Consider the following 17,347-nt stretch of genomic DNA (forward strand, 5'->3'; position numbering starts at 1 on the left):
CAAAGTTAGCTGGATAAATTATTCAGAAATGTGGTGTACTACTGCACATATTTTGCTGTGCATTGGATGCTATGGTGTAATTTTGCATCATTTAATGTGTCACATTAATACTTATGACATGCTACAGTTCTGTTTTCAGACTTCTGATTAGATCTACAATCCAAATCCTATTTTATTGTCAGCCTTTGGACCTTTGCGAAATATCCCCTAATCCTTTGCATAGAGACAGCAAGAACTTTCAATAAACAATGCAGTAGGACTCAAACAATAAACCAACAGCGACAGGCATACCAATTCCACAATGCAAAAGCGGTTTACAAGGTAGAAAGTAATGCAGTAATAGGAAGGTGATACGCAGAAGAAACACCGCAACTGACTACAATCCTATTGTCTTATACCAGCGACCTTATGAGCTGTTCCATCGGCAAATTAAAACCAGCAAACTGCCTGGAAGGTACATGATAGCTTACTGAAGCTAAGCCGAACTGGTACGGTCCGAAAGTGCTTGCGAGTATAAACTTCCACGGAACTTTCTGTAAAAGTTGCACGACGCAATAAAGGCAGGGCAGTCGATAAGACAGATGAGACTGTGGTATAGGGCTGGTAATAAATGTAAATAGGATGGAATAGATGATTGCCATTAAAAAAGTAATCAGGTACAACCCGCAGTCGCAGGTCACACGCTCGGTCCTTCGGTTTTAGCAAAGTGGCCAACAAAATCTGCAAAGGAACGAGCGGGATCAGCCCGGGGGCGCCTCACTTCCGCCGGTAACTCAAAGTCGGCGTGAGCGACGGTCGAGAAGGCATCCGGACACTGAGACAGGGTGGGGCTCCTTTTCCGAAAGCTCCTCGTTCTATTTTAGAGACTGTTGCTAAGGTCTGACGGAAACGGGTTCTTATTGGTCCCAGCCTGGCACATGCGCAGGAGGCAAGCGCGACTCGGGGATGGAGGCGGAGTTTCACACGACGGGGGCGGGGAGGAAGCCGGAAGAGGCTCGGAGTTGCAGCGAGGACGGTTTTAAATCACCTCTCCCCTCCCCCACTCCTGCCGTCGGAATGGATGCGCGAGCTCGAGCCAAGCGCTACGAGAAGCTGGCCTTTCTGGGCGAAGGGCAGGTAAAGGGGGCCGGGAGAGGGCGGCCAGTTGGGCAATGGAAACGAGCGGAGGGGGAGGAAGAGCAGGTGCGCCGCGTGTAGGAAACTGTGGGCTAACTGGGCAGAAGTGAGTGCAAATATAACACCCACCACACATATATATTTAACGATTAGCCCCTTGTCTGTGTTTCCCCAAGCACACCATGCATGAAAGTAGCAACGAACCCCTCTTGTAACAGTCTGAGGGGTTTTTTTCTGAGTGTGCTCCCCACACACACAATGTTCGTCTATGTGGTTCCTACTGTGTGGCTTTATTCTGCAGTAGTTTGTTCTTCTCTTAACTCTGTTTCAGAAGGTAAGAACTTGTTTGTAATTGGTTAATGATACGCTCAATGCTGTTGTCTATTGTTGTGTGTGTGAAGTGCCAGCAAATCCTAGTCGATTTATGACAACCCAATAGGGCTTTCAAGGCACGTGACTTACAGAGGTGGCTTGCCATTGCTTGTCTCTATACAACAACCCTGGTATTTCTTGATGGTCTCCCATCTGTGTGCTAACCTTGGCCATTTAGGTCAGGGCACTCTGGTGTTACCAGCAATTTTAAAAAGAGCTTTGCCAGCAACTGAGAGATGTAAATTCTGAATATCTGTTTTCTAGAAGAAGAAGAGTTTGGATTTATATCCCTCCGTCCTCTCCTGTAGGAGACTCAAAGGGGCTTACAATCTCCTTGCCCTTCCCCCCTCACAACAAACACCCTGTGAGGTGGGTGGGGCTAAGAGAGCTCAGAAGAACTGTGACTAGCCCAAGGTCACCCAGCTGGCGTGTGTTGGAGTGCGCAGGCTAATCTGAATTCCCCAGATAAGCCTCCACAGCTCAAGCGGCAGAGCAGGGGATCAAACCTGGTTCCTCCACCTGCTCTTAACACTATGCCACTGCTGCTTCCACTTTCTAGAGAGAAAGTTGAGCTTTGGGCAAGGAGAGTCCAAGCAGCTCTCTCTAACAAAATATGTCCCCCGCTGACAAGCTATGCATATCTGTTTCCAACTTTCATCCTGTGCATATCCCACAGTCTGCTGACTGTAGCCAAGTGTCATGTTGCCAGTCTTTAGAAAGGGGTCTTACCTGAAGGATTGTCCTAAGGCAATCTTGAGATGATGGTAAACATCCAGCAAAGTGAAGAAACAGATTGACAGACGCACCTCAAAAAGATAACAGAACTCCACCGTGACCCCTGATACCCAGTATGAATTAGTCCAGCACATCATTGGTGATTGATAGCCTGCTCTGGACAATTGCACAGGCCTTGAGTGGGCCTTACCTTGCTTACAGACAGTACACCAATGTAAACAGCTGGCAACTACTTGAAACTAAACAAAGCAGGAACCACGTCCTGCAAAAAAATTCAGGTGTTAACCTCACTTCATATTCATTCAGGCAATGCAATTGCATGGTTTAATAGCACCAGCTTCACACCATCTTGGGCTTGACCTATAATGTGATATATATTGTCCTGTGTCGACAGTGCTGTACTGCTTTGTGTAGGACAAGTAGGTCAGTTGATATTCAAAAGAATAAACCAATGCTTATCTTACCTTAAATGTGACAGTATTCAAAAGCTGGTAAGAGAACATTCCAGTTCTCTAAGGCATTCTGTTACTGATCTTAATCACCATATTCCAGAAAAATAATTTCAAAGAAAGACTTCAGCATAGGGTTCATCAACAAGATGTTTGACACCATCTGTCAAAGACCTGGGATTCCTCAGTCATGATAGATTAAAACTGCATGGCACCAGAATTTTGAAACTCACTTCCCAGGGAGATTCATCTGTCTCCCTTTGTTGTTGTCTTCTGCCAGCGGGTGAAGATTTTTTGCTTTGTTTCGTGTTCCCCCATTAACTTTTGTTGGTTTTCCTCTCTAACTGTGTAGGTGTTTACATGTTTAGTTGAATTATTTTATATGTACTTTATTTTAAACTTTGTTTTAATGTTTGAGATTTGTTGCCTGAGAACCCCATATGGATGGAAAGGTGGCTTAGAAGGGTCTTTAATAAAAGATTGTATAATTTTAAGTATCTTTTCATTAGAAAACTTAAATTTTAATGTCTTATCTTTTCAGTTTGCAACTGTTTACAAAGCAAGAGACAAAAACACAAATCAAATTGTTGCTATTAAAAAAGTGAGTACTCGATTTTCACCGATTTCTGACATTGTGCCAAAATGTGGCTTCTACCAACCCTAGTTAAGAACTCAAGCCATCGTTTTTCACTGTTAGACAAACCATGCTCTAAAGATGCTTAGTAACTTTTGGTGTTCATTTGCTCAGCATCCCCGTATCCAGGGACCATAGCTTCTAGAGAATTATATAAGAAATTCTCAAGTCAGGGTCATCATTTTAGAAATACCAAACCATGGTTTGGCAAACCCATTGGTTCTGACTGTACTTTATTGGTCAATCAGAAACCATGTCTGATCAATTTATACTTCATACCAAGTCATAATTAAATTAGAGGGGATGTCTGAATGATGTGGCTCTGTTTTAATTTGCTTCATGGTATTAGTCTAGTAATTTTTATTATTTTAAAACTCAAAAGCAGAATTTATCCCCTGCCCTATTACGAATAGAATGTTTTGATTGGTCCCAAGGTGATTGTTTGGTTGTTTTAAAAGAATGAAATTGGCAAATATGGCAAACAGGCTCATTCACTGTATTGTCGAAGGCTTTCATGGCCGGAATCACTAGGGTGTTGTGGGTTTTCTGGGTTGATCCTCTGAAGATGCCAGCCACAGATGCAGGCGAAATGTCAGGGGAAACATACTGGAACACCAAACAACCCGGAAAACCCACAACATCCTAGGCTCATTAATTTTCTGGTTTGTTTTTCTGGACTTTTTCATTGCAAAATTGATTTTTTTTGCAAGTTCACTCAATAGACAAAATGAGCTGAGTCTCTTAAATAGGCTGGCTTCAGACTATAACATCTATAAAATCTGAGTAATGTTTACTTGCTTTCAGCTTCTGCCACAACCTCTGGCAGTGGTCAAAAAATTCATTCTGCTGTGTACATTGTACTGAAAATTAGTTGTACAGATCCGCAAGAAGTCCTATTTAACTGCACGGAGGTGGGTCAGCAGTTCTGTTTCAGGATGTTGCTTGTCCTTAAAGCCATTTCTCATTGGTTTCATAGTTCCAAGTTTCATAAAATTTGGGGTCCCATTTAGGTGCATATCATAAGTATATGGAATTAAATTTCCATAAATATCATCAAGCATAATCTACAATTTAGCTTCCCTCCCTACCCACATGGCTTTGGGTTTGTAGCCTGAGCTGGCTGTACCTAAGTAACGTTCACTTCTCTCTCCCCTGCCCCCCATATGCTTGGGATATTAAATATAATGTGCATACTGCGATATGCTCCAGAATCTGCCACAGTGCGGTAGTGTCTTGTTGCATACATCCAGGGCTTTCTTGGCAGATGAACAGATATGAAAAGGTTTTTCTGAAGATAGACCATAATAAACATTATGCAATTAAGTCAAGTTTGCTGCCTCTTGTGTATTTTCTTTGTCGTGAGAAATGGTAGTGCAATCAAACTACTAACAAGTCCCATTCTGCTAGCTGTACAATACTTCAATTAATATCCCATTGGTGTTTTAGTTTCGGCTGACCATCATGCTGAAGGAATGCTAATCCATAGTACAAAGTTGAGTCTCACCTAAATATAGCACCATTAATTTGCAGATTCTCTGCATAAGCTAATTGGGTCCAAATAACCATGCACAATGTTGCAACCATCAACACTCATTCATGTCTTTAAAATAGAACTTCTTTGCTAAACTTCTTTGCTAAACAGGGAGGGGGGATCCCATTAATCTTCTATGTAAACATAGTTATGATTAGGCTGTAAATCAGTTTAGATTTATAGAACCCTGTGTTTGCTGTTCTCCAGGAAGTGTCACAAAATATTAAGACTAGGATGTGGGAGATCCCAGTTCAGATCCCCACTTTGCCGTGAAAGTTTGCTGTGTGACACATGCTGAGTAACTGTGAATGTGAAATGGATGGCAAATGATGTAAGCCACTTTGGGTCCTAATTGGAAAAAAGTCCAGGGCATAAATAAAACAAGTGAATAAAGGTATATTTAGTAGTGTTGCCTTAATAAATAAAATAATTTCTGATTTTAGATTAAACTTGGACATAGATCAGAAGCAAAGGATGGTAAGTATTTGAATTATATAAGTATGCACAAATTATTTTGACATCCAGATTTTATCACAGTGGTAAAATAGTATTTGTAGGGATTACTTTACCTTTTTTGCTTTTGTGAGGAAAATAATTAAGGTTAAACTTGTTTCCTTTTAACTGGACAAGCAGCATAATATTGTTACTCATGATTTAGGTAGAGGATGTAAACCTTTGTGTTGCTACTAATATTTTAATAACTTGGTTCCTAGACAACACTGTAAACAGAATATTTCTTTATGGGAATAGTGCATTTAATGATATGTGACCATAATCCTACAAAGCTGAATCAAATGAGTTTAGAGATGCCCAGTTCTGCCAACCAAGTGCCAATGCAGCATACATGGATACATGGATTTCCCACTGTTCCCTTATCCACCTGTTCCTTAGACCCCTAGAAAGATGATGGAATTGCCAAACTCACATGTTCAGTTCAGGCTCAGGAAACTTGGAGCCAAAGCCTCAAAGATGTGAACCTGGCATGTGTGCGTGATGTAACCCAGTGCTGCTTCTTGTTCAGGGTGACTTTGGGACTAAGGTAACAGTACTGGAGACTCTTTGTAGAAAGAGTAATAACTTTGTTGTTAACTACCTTTTTTGTATTCTTTTGCTCCAGGTATAAACAGAACAGCTCTTAGAGAAATCAAACTGCTGCAGGAGCTTAGCCACCCAAATATTATTGGAGTAAGTATGGTATGGAGTCTGTGAGAAGTATAATTTTGTTACCTTGTGCAGTTTTATGAATAGTTTATTAAAAGTTGTTCATTCAGTGAAAAAGGGTTTAACTAGGGATTTTTATCTGAACCCAGCAAATCTTTCCATTTTAGTAGAGTTGGCTGAATAGTGTTAGCCTTAAAAAGTAGAAAATTGCTAAGAAAGCCACTTGTATGTTAGGCCCAACTGATATGTTAACAGCATAATGGGAGAACTGTTTGGGCTTCTTTCCTTGCAATATCTGTGCATTGGCGTAACAGTAGAATAACATGGCCCCATTTAGTAGAATGTCATACTCTTGGGTGGCATTTATTTGCTGAGATGTGTCCTGCAGATGTGTTCTGAAATCCTAAAGTTACCAGAGTAGGGTGGCTAGCAGCCAAGAAGCCCTAATGCAGCATTAAGCAAGCATGTGAATATGGCCTCATTGTTGGCCTGCTTCTATTTTTTTTTAAATTCAGTGCATTTTTATCCCACCAATCCTTCAAAGAGCACAGAGTGGCATATGTGGTTCACATAATTCTCCCTTCCTGTCTTCTGTCTTCAAAACAGCTTTGTGAGGTAGCTGAGAAAGAATGATTGGCTCTGGGTCACCCAGGAAGTTTCATAACAAAGTAGGGAGGGAGGATTTGACCCTAAATCATCTTAGTCCTACTCCAGTATTCTAAGTATTACACTGTAGTGGTTCTCCCAGTTCTTTGGTATCTCTTATCTGAAATGGAATAAGACTTGAGGCATCACACGACTGTATATTTTACTGACCATGGTTAGAACTCAAGTCATTATTTACAACTGCTTGTCTACTTTTGTTTTCAATCTCTTCATCTCCTCCATCTCTATAACACCATGCCTCTAGGAACGGAGCAGGAGAAGTAGTTATGATTCATTAATTCACAGGTCAAGCCAGTGCTAGATTTAGATGAAGAGAAGCCCTAGGCTATTCTTCTTGTGAGACCCCTCCCAACTCCCCACGGTCATGACTAGAGAAAGACGAGGTCCACAAAATGGGGTCCACTTCAGTGAAGCCCTGCAAGGACAAAATTAATACAGAAATCAATTCTAGTGTCGAGTTATTGACTTAAGACAGTATTATTCTGAAATGGAGTGTGAGGAAAATTACTGAAAGGTTGTTTAGAGACTACAGTGCATTATGACAGCATGTGTAAAAATGGCCTGTAATAGTGTGAAAAATGTACACCTTGGGTGGCAGCCCCCCATGATTTTGAGGCCCTAGGCTTCAGCCTGCCAAGCTTGTAGGTAAATCCCCACTGGGTCAAGCCAAATATTTGTGTGCACCCACTTCAAATCATGTGAATCTTACTTTGTGAATCTTACAGTCTGGCTGTTCATAATTTGTGCCTCTCAATTCAGATATCACAGAAGTTGTAATCAAGTGTGCTTTTGGTGTCTGAAGTAAGCCCCAGCATTAAAAACCTGGCCGATTTACTCTGTTTCACAACAGTTTATAAAGTCTGTATTGCAGAATAAGAACATCAAATTAATTGAACAATTTGTCTCAACTTTCAGCTTCTAGATGCATTTGGACACAAATCTAACATCAGTTTAGTGTTTGATTTTATGGAAACAGATTTAGAGGTAAGATTGCTTAAACCATGACTAATTCACTGCCTTCTTTAATCTAGACAAGCGCAAACACACACAAACTTAGACCTTACTAAGCATGTTCTCTTTTTTAATAACTGCAACTAAAAATAATGGGAGGAAGAGGGGCGTGGGGAAGATACTGGAATGCAGAAGAGACAGTGGTTCTGAGAAATCTGCAGTCATTAGCTTCCATATAAGGGTCTGGATGATATGTTAAAGACTGTAATAACTGAGGCATGTATAAAGGTTGGTCTTTGCAATTTGCAATTGGTCTCTGCGTGGCCTCAAAAGGAAAGCGTGCAGCCAGAGTAGTATAACTGCTCTTGGAAGCTAATGCAAGCTCAGGAACCATTTGTTCCCCAATAATACTCCCCAATCGAAGCAGTTCTGTGTAGTTAGAGAGAAAATGAGGATGCATGTTCACAAAGAAACTGAGGTTGCCGTTATAGATATTGCATTTAGCATTTGTGTATGTTGGTGATGATGCCTGTGTTTTCTATAATTATTTCTTGTCATTGTACAAAGTGCTTTGCAATTTTGAGAATGGTTTGCATTAGAGCGAGTGACTTCCAATGAGTTTCATCCGTGTTGAGTGAACATATCATTGAGGACTGAATGTTTCAGGATATCTTTGTATTTCCTTAAAGTTAAGTAATGCTATTTTTTTTTAAAAAAAACTCTTTCGCATTGGTTTACAGGTTATAATAAAAGACACGAGTCTTGTGCTGACACCGTCACACATCAAAGCATACATGCTGATGACTCTTCAAGGTTTAGAATATTTACATGATCACTGGATCCTTCATAGGGTAAGTCCTGGCCCAAAACAAATGGTTCCTGAGCAAAAAAAGAATTGCCCTCAAGTTAAGAACATAAGAACATAAGTTGTTGGGTCCAACATCAGTTAGTGCCAAAAAAGACCCTAATTCCAAGCCTAAGGAAAGCCCTGAGTCCTCCCTTGTGTCTGTGAACACATTAATATAAAAAGTAGAGCAAACTCTGGTATGTTTAGTTTTTAAGAATTCAAAATATCACTTTTCAATATAGGTTTTATTTTTTTAAAAAAATTAATTCTATAACTAGTTTGTGTGATTATTTCTGGTTGTCTGAACCTGATAAAACAGCTGTCCTGTTATGAGTAGCAGTTTTTGGAAGGGAGGTGCCGACAAACCTGCTCACAGAAGTGAATCTTCTTTCAGCTTCCTGTTCTCACAGCAGTTCCCCCACCCTGCCCCATCACATACAAAAGACATACTGTGGGGCAAAAAGCTATGCAACCTGGGCCTGCAGTGAGATGGTGGGTTTGAATGAGGTCACCTCTCTTGCCTCAATGTATTGTCTACAGCTCCGGCACATGTTGCTGGTGGGAGAGGGGGAAGATGATTTCTCAGGCCTCAGTGTTGCATGATGTTTTGTCCTGGGGCAGTTCCTGTGATAGATCTGCTGGTGTGAGGCAGGAGGTTTCAGTATATTGCTTTGGCAAGGATCTGTGCTCAGAGGCTTGGATCCTAAGATGTTATTCCATGTCTGCAAAGGAAGAGATGGGCATTTTTGCCCATTTCCCCTTCCTGCAGTAGACTCCTGGTTTACGTCCACAGTGTTCTTTTAGGAGCATGGTTTGGGACACACAGAAGGTTGCAGTGAGGAAGAGGGAGGCAGAAAAATTGTGCTTCTTTAGCATAACTGTTCACAATGCTTAGGATCCAACAGGGCACATTTCTGTCATGTGTGTAAACTCCTTACATTGCATTGTACCTCTATAGCTAACTAGATTTAGTGAGCCCACAGTTTTAAATATTAATATAAATGTCTGTATGTAAATATCAAGAAACTACTTGTATGGTGAGCTCATGAGACAGCTCAGAGGAGGACATGATAGAGATTTATAAAATTATGCACAGGATAAGGAAAGTGAACCAAAAGAACTTTTTTCTTCCTGTCCCAAAATACTAGCCTATCAACTTCTTGGGAAGCTTTCTACTTTTTTAACACCACTCCCTCCCCCCCTCCCACTTCCTTTCCAACTCTATCCCCTCCCCCCCCCACTCCCTCTCTTCCCTATTTCCACACAGAATTCTTTCTTATTTCACTAACTTAAATAGTGAAGTTAGTTATTTTCTTTGTTCATGTATACTTTCTTTTTTTTAAATCAATAAAGATATATATATATATATAAAACTTCTTGGGAAGCTCTGACAATAGATTCAAGAGGAACAAAAGGACATACTTCTTTAAGCAATTAGTGACTAAAATGAGGAATTCATTGCCAGAAAATGTAGTGATGGCCACAAGCATAGATGACTTTAAAAGGGGATTAGACAGATGCATGGAGGATAGAGAGCTCCCATGTTCAGAGGCAGGAAACTGTATACCAGTGTGAGGAGACAACATCATGGGAAGACCTTGCCCTCAATGCCCTGTTGTTGGACTTTGAGGGTAACTGATTGGCACTGTGTTAGATGAGACAGGATGCTGGAGTTGATGGTGTGGTCCAAGTGGGTACTTATGATTCCAAACATTAAACAGGTGAACTGTTCAGTATGCTTCATTGTAAGCTCTTATTTGCTAATAGTGTGAGGTCCTGTTCTTGAAAAACTGCTTTTTCCTTGCAAGCATGAAGGTTAAAGACGGTATCTAGAGTATTAATTGTAGCTGGTACCTCCATCCTGTGTGGATTTTTGCTTACAAGTTTCCATCTGCTTTTAGTGAAGAATATTCCTGTTTAACGGTACATCTTGATTTTAATTTTAAAGAAAAAATGGAAAGGCAGGTATTTACTCCCAGCTGTCTCTCTGCTTTTAGGATCTTAAGCCAAACAATTTGCTGCTAGATGAAAATGGAGTTTTGAAATTAGCTGATTTTGGTTTGGCAAAATCTTTTGGAAGTCCAAACAGAGTTTACACGCATCAAGTAGTAACAAGGTAAGAAAAAGACCCCTTTAACATGAATGTGCATTACTGTCAGGATAGTTCCAGGCTTTTCTGTTGGATGATTCATCTTAGACCCTTTTTAGTCTGGCATCTGCGCTGGCCATGAGACAGACTGTGGTCAGTCATGATATCTTGACCCAGCACCTCACTGATTCTGTGATTTGTGGGTCAGCCTTGCAGTGGCTGCTCTCATTTCTCCAGGGCTGAGGACAGAGCGTAGGAGTCCAAAAGAAATCCTCCACATGCCACTTGTGGATGTGAGGGTCTGCCTCCTATAAGGAGAGATGGTAGGAAGGGTTGCCATTCAAGAATCCAAACAAATGCCAACAAATACAGGAAGAAGAGGAAGATTGTAGTAATGACTGCAATGTATCTGAGACCAGTGGATGAAACTTGGTCTTACTGGGTTTTTTCTTTTTGTCAGATACTAACAATACCATGCTCTTGTACCTGATGTGATGGTCAAACAAAAGTGTCAGTGTGGGCCACTATTCTACAGAAGTGGGTACTGTGGTAGATTCTGTCATTCTCTTCCCCTGTTGCTTTGGTACAATAATGTTGCCTCAATCTACTTTCATTCTCAGATGTATTGAAATATTTGAATTGCTGACAGAATTCTTTGAAGTGAATACCTCACCAATCTCCTCAATAATACAATTACTTCTATTCCTTTTCTCCTGTATCTTGAAAAGGAAGGAACCCCTACTAGCATGCTAGCAATTACATAGGTCAGCCAGCAACTAATTGGGGTGCTTCATGGAAATGTACCGAAGTATTTTGTGAGAGAATCCAGAAAAGCCTGTTTATCAGATCAAAAATTCTAGTAGTCATTCTGCTGAATTGACTTTGGCTTCTGTGTTCTTCAACAGAAACTACACTTGAAATCTTTTGTTCAACTTGAAAAGAAAAACATTCCAGCATTTTTTCAAACCTCTTCATCCTTTAAAGACAGTAAACGTTATATTGTGTACAGATTATAGAACAATGTTTGAGATACAGGTACTATGTGCACCTTATTTATTGAAAGGCAAATGTAATGTACGTGCATGGTTTCTTTACAGGTGGTACCGAGCTCCCGAACTGCTGTTTGGTGCTAGAATGTATGGTGTTGGTGTGGACATGTGGGCTGTTGGATGCATATTGGCCGAATTGCTTCTACGGGTAAGACCTGAGCTTACCTGACAATTACCTGACAATCTTGCTCACATGGCCAATATTTTGACACAATGCAACACTGTCCCATCTACCCTGGTTCATACTGTACCTTTGTGAGCTTCAGTGGCCTCAGAATGGGTGGGAGTATTAAAAAGGCATTCAACGCCCAACCCCTGACTGGTAGGTTCTCTGTACTACAGAACTTCCCCAGCCCATCTCTTCCTTGGCCTGGTCCTTATTTAAGGAGAAGTTTCTTCATCCCCTGTATTCCTTCACCAAAGGACCACTCCTCTCAATCATTCTTTCTCCAAAGGAGGAACTTCCACCACCACTACCAGCCTTTATCCAATTTCTTGTGTGCTCTACCTGGTTGTCTGTCCTCACTCTCAAAATTCTTGGCTTCCACTTTCGTCTGGGGAACATGTTCCTTTGAAGCCCAGTGGGGCTTCTCAAGAGATGCTCCTTGCTTTGTCTGAGAAACATATTCTGTTGAGGCCCAGTTGACTGCAGAGTACTGGAAATCTCTTGGCACTTTCTTTCTGTCAGCCTTGGAGGAAGTACTTTGCCCTATTCACCCCCTGCTATTACTGCTGGGAAATAACAGTCCCACAAAGTGTGGGGCTGCTGAGGATTCACCTGACAGAGAGCAGGACACTGCCTGCCAGGCCAATGAAGTCAGGGATGTTGAGGAGGCACCTTAAGGTAAGTACAGCAGCACTGTCTGGTTTGGTTTGGAGCATTGTAGAAGTGTCCCAAGAGGAGCAAGGTGCCTTCATTCCTGGAGAAATCTGGGAGGCTGTGCTTGGAGCATCCCTGGACAATTACCCTGTTCTCCCCTCTTATCAGTTACAAAAGTGAAATATGTGTTGGGGTGTGTATGAACTCTAAATGTGGGTAATGTCATATCTTGCTTGAATTTGTCAGATAGACCAGATTCTACTACAGTACGTTTCTAGGTGGGGCACTGCTACAAGAGGAAAAAGTTTAGAAGCATGATTAACATTTAAGGGTTTAAAAATACAGAATTTGATCAGTCAAAAATATTGAATTCACTTGATTGCAGGCTCCATTTTTGCCAGGAGACTCAGACCTGGATCAGCTCACAAGGATATTTGAAACCCTGGGTACGCCAGCAGAGGAACAATGGCCTGTAAGTCCCATATGTATCAGAAACCAATAAGAGAAGGTGATGAAAACAGATTATTTTACTAGTTTTAAAGCTGATTCACTTTAACAGATGAAGATTGTTACCTTCTTAATAATCATTGCAAAGTAAAAGACCTCAATGATCTTTCTGTTTGGCCAGGGGATGACCAGCCTTCCAGATTATGTGACTTTTAAACAATTCCCTGGAATGCCATTTCATCACATCTTCAGTGCAGCTGGTGATGATTTACTAGAACTACTGCAAGACTTATTTATATTTAATCCTTGTACCAGGGTGACAGCTACTCAGGTATGTATCCCCCACAATAATTACATAATTTTGTGGAGATTTACTTGTACATGCCTATTGGCACCTGAGGGTGGGGCCAGTCTTGCTCAGGATCTCCAGACACAAAACACTCAATACCCGTAACTGTGGGGAAATTTTTTAGCCATAGCCAAACCGTTTATTGACAGATATGCAAAGACAGGTGAGGCGCAGCATGGGATCTGATCTGTACACTGGGCAGCCCAAGTGCTGTCCCCCAGTAAACCTTTCCTCCAACCCGCCTACTGGAGGAAAATGTAAACCTTTCGCTGCAGTAGTGGAACTCAGCTGGATGGAAGTTAAAAATTATAGATGAGCAGTGATTCAAATAAGTAGCCAGCACTAAAGATATTACCCTATGTTGCTGAAGGGTGTGGTTTGGGGGAATAAGCTGCGATAAAGCAGCTTGTCTGAAGTTGAGTTTGTGTCTAAGATGTTGTTTTACCCATTGAGCACCTTAATTGTAGTCCATTTTCTTAGCCCCACACACTACATCAGCTTATAGCTGTTTAATAAAAAAAATCTGCTTTGCTGGCATGCAACGTGTTGAAGTATTCAAGTACCTTCCTCTTTACCACCACAATATATGTTTAATTGAATGTTTTCAAAGAATATAAGCATGCAGTTATGTGAAGACCTTACAGAGAGCAATACCTTTTTTTGACCTTTCTAAGGCATTGAAACACAACTATTTTAGTAACCGGCCAGCTCCAACACCAGGAAATGAATTGCCAAGACCCAACTGCCCCGCAGAGGCCTTGAAAGAACCACAAAATCCAGTTCCAAATCTAAAGAGGAAAAGAACAGATATAAAAGATCAAGGTAATGTCCTTAAAGTGTAAAATCCTATTTTCATTTTCTCACATTTGGAAACGTAATGCAGTACTGCTAGACACAATGAGCTCTGTCAGTAGAAAGGCATGATATGTATGTTTCAAGTAAAACAGCTTGCTAATCTACATCCAGAAAACCAGCATGCAGCTGCCCCCGGGCTGGTAATGGATACTGGTCAGCTGTGCCACCGAGGATCTCACTTTGTTATGTTCCTGGTTAAAAAAGGTTTTAACCAGATGTGGTGTTTACATTGTTTGAGCAAGGCAGCAACCAGGGGGGTGAAGCTCATCATAAAGCCCAGGAAGCTTTGACCCCCCCCCTTTCATCATGGACTGGTTTCCAAAAAGTGGTGATTCAGATGATCATAGTTGCTGTTTCTTTAGCCCCGCAAGTGCTTGTAAATACACTCAGCAGGACTGGAAATACCTTTAAATGAAATTATCAAATGATTTTTTTTAAAGGAGGTTTGACTTATACTCTTCAAGGAAAGTTATGACTTCAGTATGGGCCTGGGGCTTGGAAGAAAAACCTTGCCTCAAGCATAAATCAGCATGCAACTTTGAGTTGACCTTTTAAACTGAATTTTTCTGGAAAAGAATTTATTGATAATTCCCAGGCAAACACATATTGCTTTTCTGGATTCAGGCCACCTCTGAAAAATGCATCTCCAGCCACTCCCTTAAGTATCTGGGGACGAATATTTAGCAATTGACGTGATCAGTGTTATTCTTTTACCCATCTTTCAATATGATTAAGAATTTAATCTGAACAAGTAATGACAAACATTATGGTTTTTCAAATACTTAGGTTGCCATTTTTCTTCAGACATTCGATCTTGTGCTCAACTGGTTACATGCAGTTGAATGTAATAATCAGAGATCCTTTGTAAATCGTATAAAGTACCTTGAAAAACACCAAGTAATAATACAGTGGAAGAACTGTTTAGTTCCCCCCCCCTTTTTTTGGCCATAGGTCATCATTGGGAAGCCCAGCAGGGCAGGCTTAGAAATTGCTAGGTTATCTAAACACTGAAAGCAGATCAGAGGTCACAGAAAAGAACTTTCTACCTTCTCTTTCCTGTACAGCTCCTGAGAGTCAGTCGAGCATGGAGTTCTAATTGGGGGTACTGCAATGGGGAGAAAGAGCTGATGGAAGTCTTGTGTGAGCAGAAGGAGACTTAAGTTCCACCCCACTGGCCTGACGCTATTCTTCACTGTGTGAGGGTGCATAGCAGGCTGAGGGTGCATAACAGGCTTTAGCAAGAGAAAGGGAGTTGGAAAGTTCACTTCTCCTGGTGCTGCTCCAATCACTTCGTAAGATCCAGGCCAGTATGTTTAAGATGACATTTCAAGGGCAATTGGACATGCGATCAGTTCTATTCTTCAGGATTAAGAATTGATTCACACATATAGGCAAGCACTGTCTTCTTTCAACCAATGACTTGCAGCTGAATTGTCTCCACAGAAAAGAGGGCAAAATGAAAGGAAAACTATGGGAGTTTGATTGGCAGTGGCCCTTTGAATGCATGTGTGAATTTATCTTAAATCTTCACTCAGTTACGTTCAAAAGAACTTTGCCCATTATTTTTTTAAAACGTGCTATTATTCATAGGTGTGCCACCACTTGATTCTCTGCCATAAGGACAGATAAAATGACAACCAAACTCTTGACCATGGTTAGGTAACAAAGAGCTTTTGCTTGTTTATCCTTCGTTCCCCCACTTTCAGAGCCAGCTGTGGTTAACATTAAGATTTGTGCATGTTTTAGCCTTATTGATAGTATTCTACTGTAGATACTTTTGGAATTTTTAGAACAGATAGTAGCACTACACCAAAATGGCAGCCTTGGAGCCAGTGAATCCTAACACAAGATATTAAGCAGTTGTAACCCAAGTGTTGTCCTTTGGTGAAGACCATGATTATTCCCTGGGGATACATGAAGGTGATTCCTCGTGGCCTTTCTGAAGCCCCTCCTACTTCACAGAGATAGAGGAACGTCAGACTCTCTACTTGAGGGAGGAAGTAAGTGGGCTTCAGGAAACACATCGGCAGGACACCACGTTAAGGATCATGAAGTTACTGTAGTTAGAATGAGAAGCAGCTTACATACCAGGATAGCATAGGGAAGAGGAGAGGAAAAGTGTATAAATCTATGGAGAACTTAAGTAATCCTCGTCATTATTTACAATATTGGTTAGTGCTGTCTGAATTAAGAGTAGTACTGCCATCTCAGGATTAAAACTGGTCAAAGGGAATCACCATGTCCTGGACCTAACAGTATTTGGAGCTGGAAGTGTGGGGGAAGGCAGTTGTCAGCTATTTTAAACAATAGCTATTGGTGTGTGGTAGTTCAGTAAATGGACAAGAAAACACAGATTCTGCGTTTTGCTTCCAGTCCATATCATATTTGATGACTGCAGATCTCAGATAGTTAGTGTTAGAGTTTCTTTCATATTCCTAGACTAGGTCGTGGCCTATATCACTATTGTAAAATTTGGGGGGAGACCAGGTTCTGACAATCCTTTGTTGAGTATCAAGCCCCTATTCCTGATAATTAAATTGCCTTGTTCTTAAATTTGCTTATTTTTTAGGGTTACCCAAAAAATTAATATTTTGACTACCATGGATTTGACTATTGAACATTTTTGCTGCTGACTTCTGAAGAGGTGAAATGTGAAGACTCAAAATGAACATGGATGAAAACTAAAATTGTAAATGTAAACATGTATTAAGTGTGTGTGTGTTTCAGTTCTAAAACCATGTATTTTTATTATGGCTTTAAAAAATAAAGGTGAAAAAATTGTTTAACGATATGGAGTATTAGATCTGGGATAGAGGGAATCCAGAATGTAGCACTGCTAAAAGGAGTATAATACATCTCATGGGAGGTATGAACCTGTAAAGAAATCCCAGGTGCATAAAGTGCTGATCTGTGTACAGATGGGTCTTTGTTCTCCCAGTATCTGTGTTAGAGGGAGAAGAGGCCAAAATGTGTGCTCACTTCTTTGCAGTTAGACACACCAATGCCATTCGCATGAGGTGATGTTTGTTTGATGTCTTGGAAAGCCTCCACTGTAGGTCAGTATTTGGGCTTTCCCTTTCCCAAGACAACCAAACTATAAGTGAAACAAATATGTCCTGCAGTGGATAAAGAAAGTGGGAATTTATGTCTGAGTTCAAGTGACCATCTCAGTCATGGCCTTGCTAGGTAAACTGGATCAAGATTTATATTTTGTCCTCAAATTATTATTTGAAACATCTCTGCCACCTTTTATTCCAACTCAAGGTTCCTAGTGTG

At 40.9% G+C, this 17,347-nt stretch overlaps 1 protein-coding gene across 3 annotated transcripts; it reads left to right on the plus strand.

Moving 5' to 3' along the window:
- The first annotated feature begins 930 nt into the window (after window positions 1–930).
- CDK7 (cyclin dependent kinase 7) lies at window positions 931–16,857 on the plus strand. Of its 3 annotated transcripts, none has more exons than XM_048503214.1 (12): window positions 931–1,116; window positions 3,214–3,273; window positions 5,281–5,314; window positions 5,955–6,022; window positions 7,580–7,648; window positions 8,356–8,466; window positions 10,460–10,578; window positions 11,649–11,748; window positions 12,806–12,892; window positions 13,049–13,198; window positions 13,891–14,038; window positions 16,641–16,857. In XM_048503214.1, the coding sequence occupies exons 1-12, from the start codon at window positions 946–948 to the stop codon at window positions 16,664–16,666; spliced, it is 1,143 nt and encodes a 380-aa protein (XP_048359171.1). In that variant the 5' UTR covers window positions 931–945; the 3' UTR covers window positions 16,667–16,857. The 3 variants fall into 3 exon arrangements, with proteins under 3 accessions (XP_048359171.1, XP_048359170.1, XP_048359172.1); XM_048503213.1 differs by lacking the exon at window positions 16,641–16,857 and adding an exon at window positions 15,136–16,634; XM_048503215.1 differs by lacking the exons at window positions 5,281–5,314; window positions 16,641–16,857 and adding an exon at window positions 15,136–16,634 and having other exon boundaries at window positions 1,059–1,116.
- Window positions 16,858–17,347: the final 490 nt, after the last annotated feature.

This window comes from Sphaerodactylus townsendi, linkage group LG07 (genome assembly GCF_021028975.2).
Source record: "Sphaerodactylus townsendi isolate TG3544 linkage group LG07, MPM_Stown_v2.3, whole genome shotgun sequence".
Classification (NCBI taxonomy): domain Eukaryota; kingdom Metazoa; phylum Chordata; class Lepidosauria; order Squamata; family Sphaerodactylidae; genus Sphaerodactylus; species Sphaerodactylus townsendi.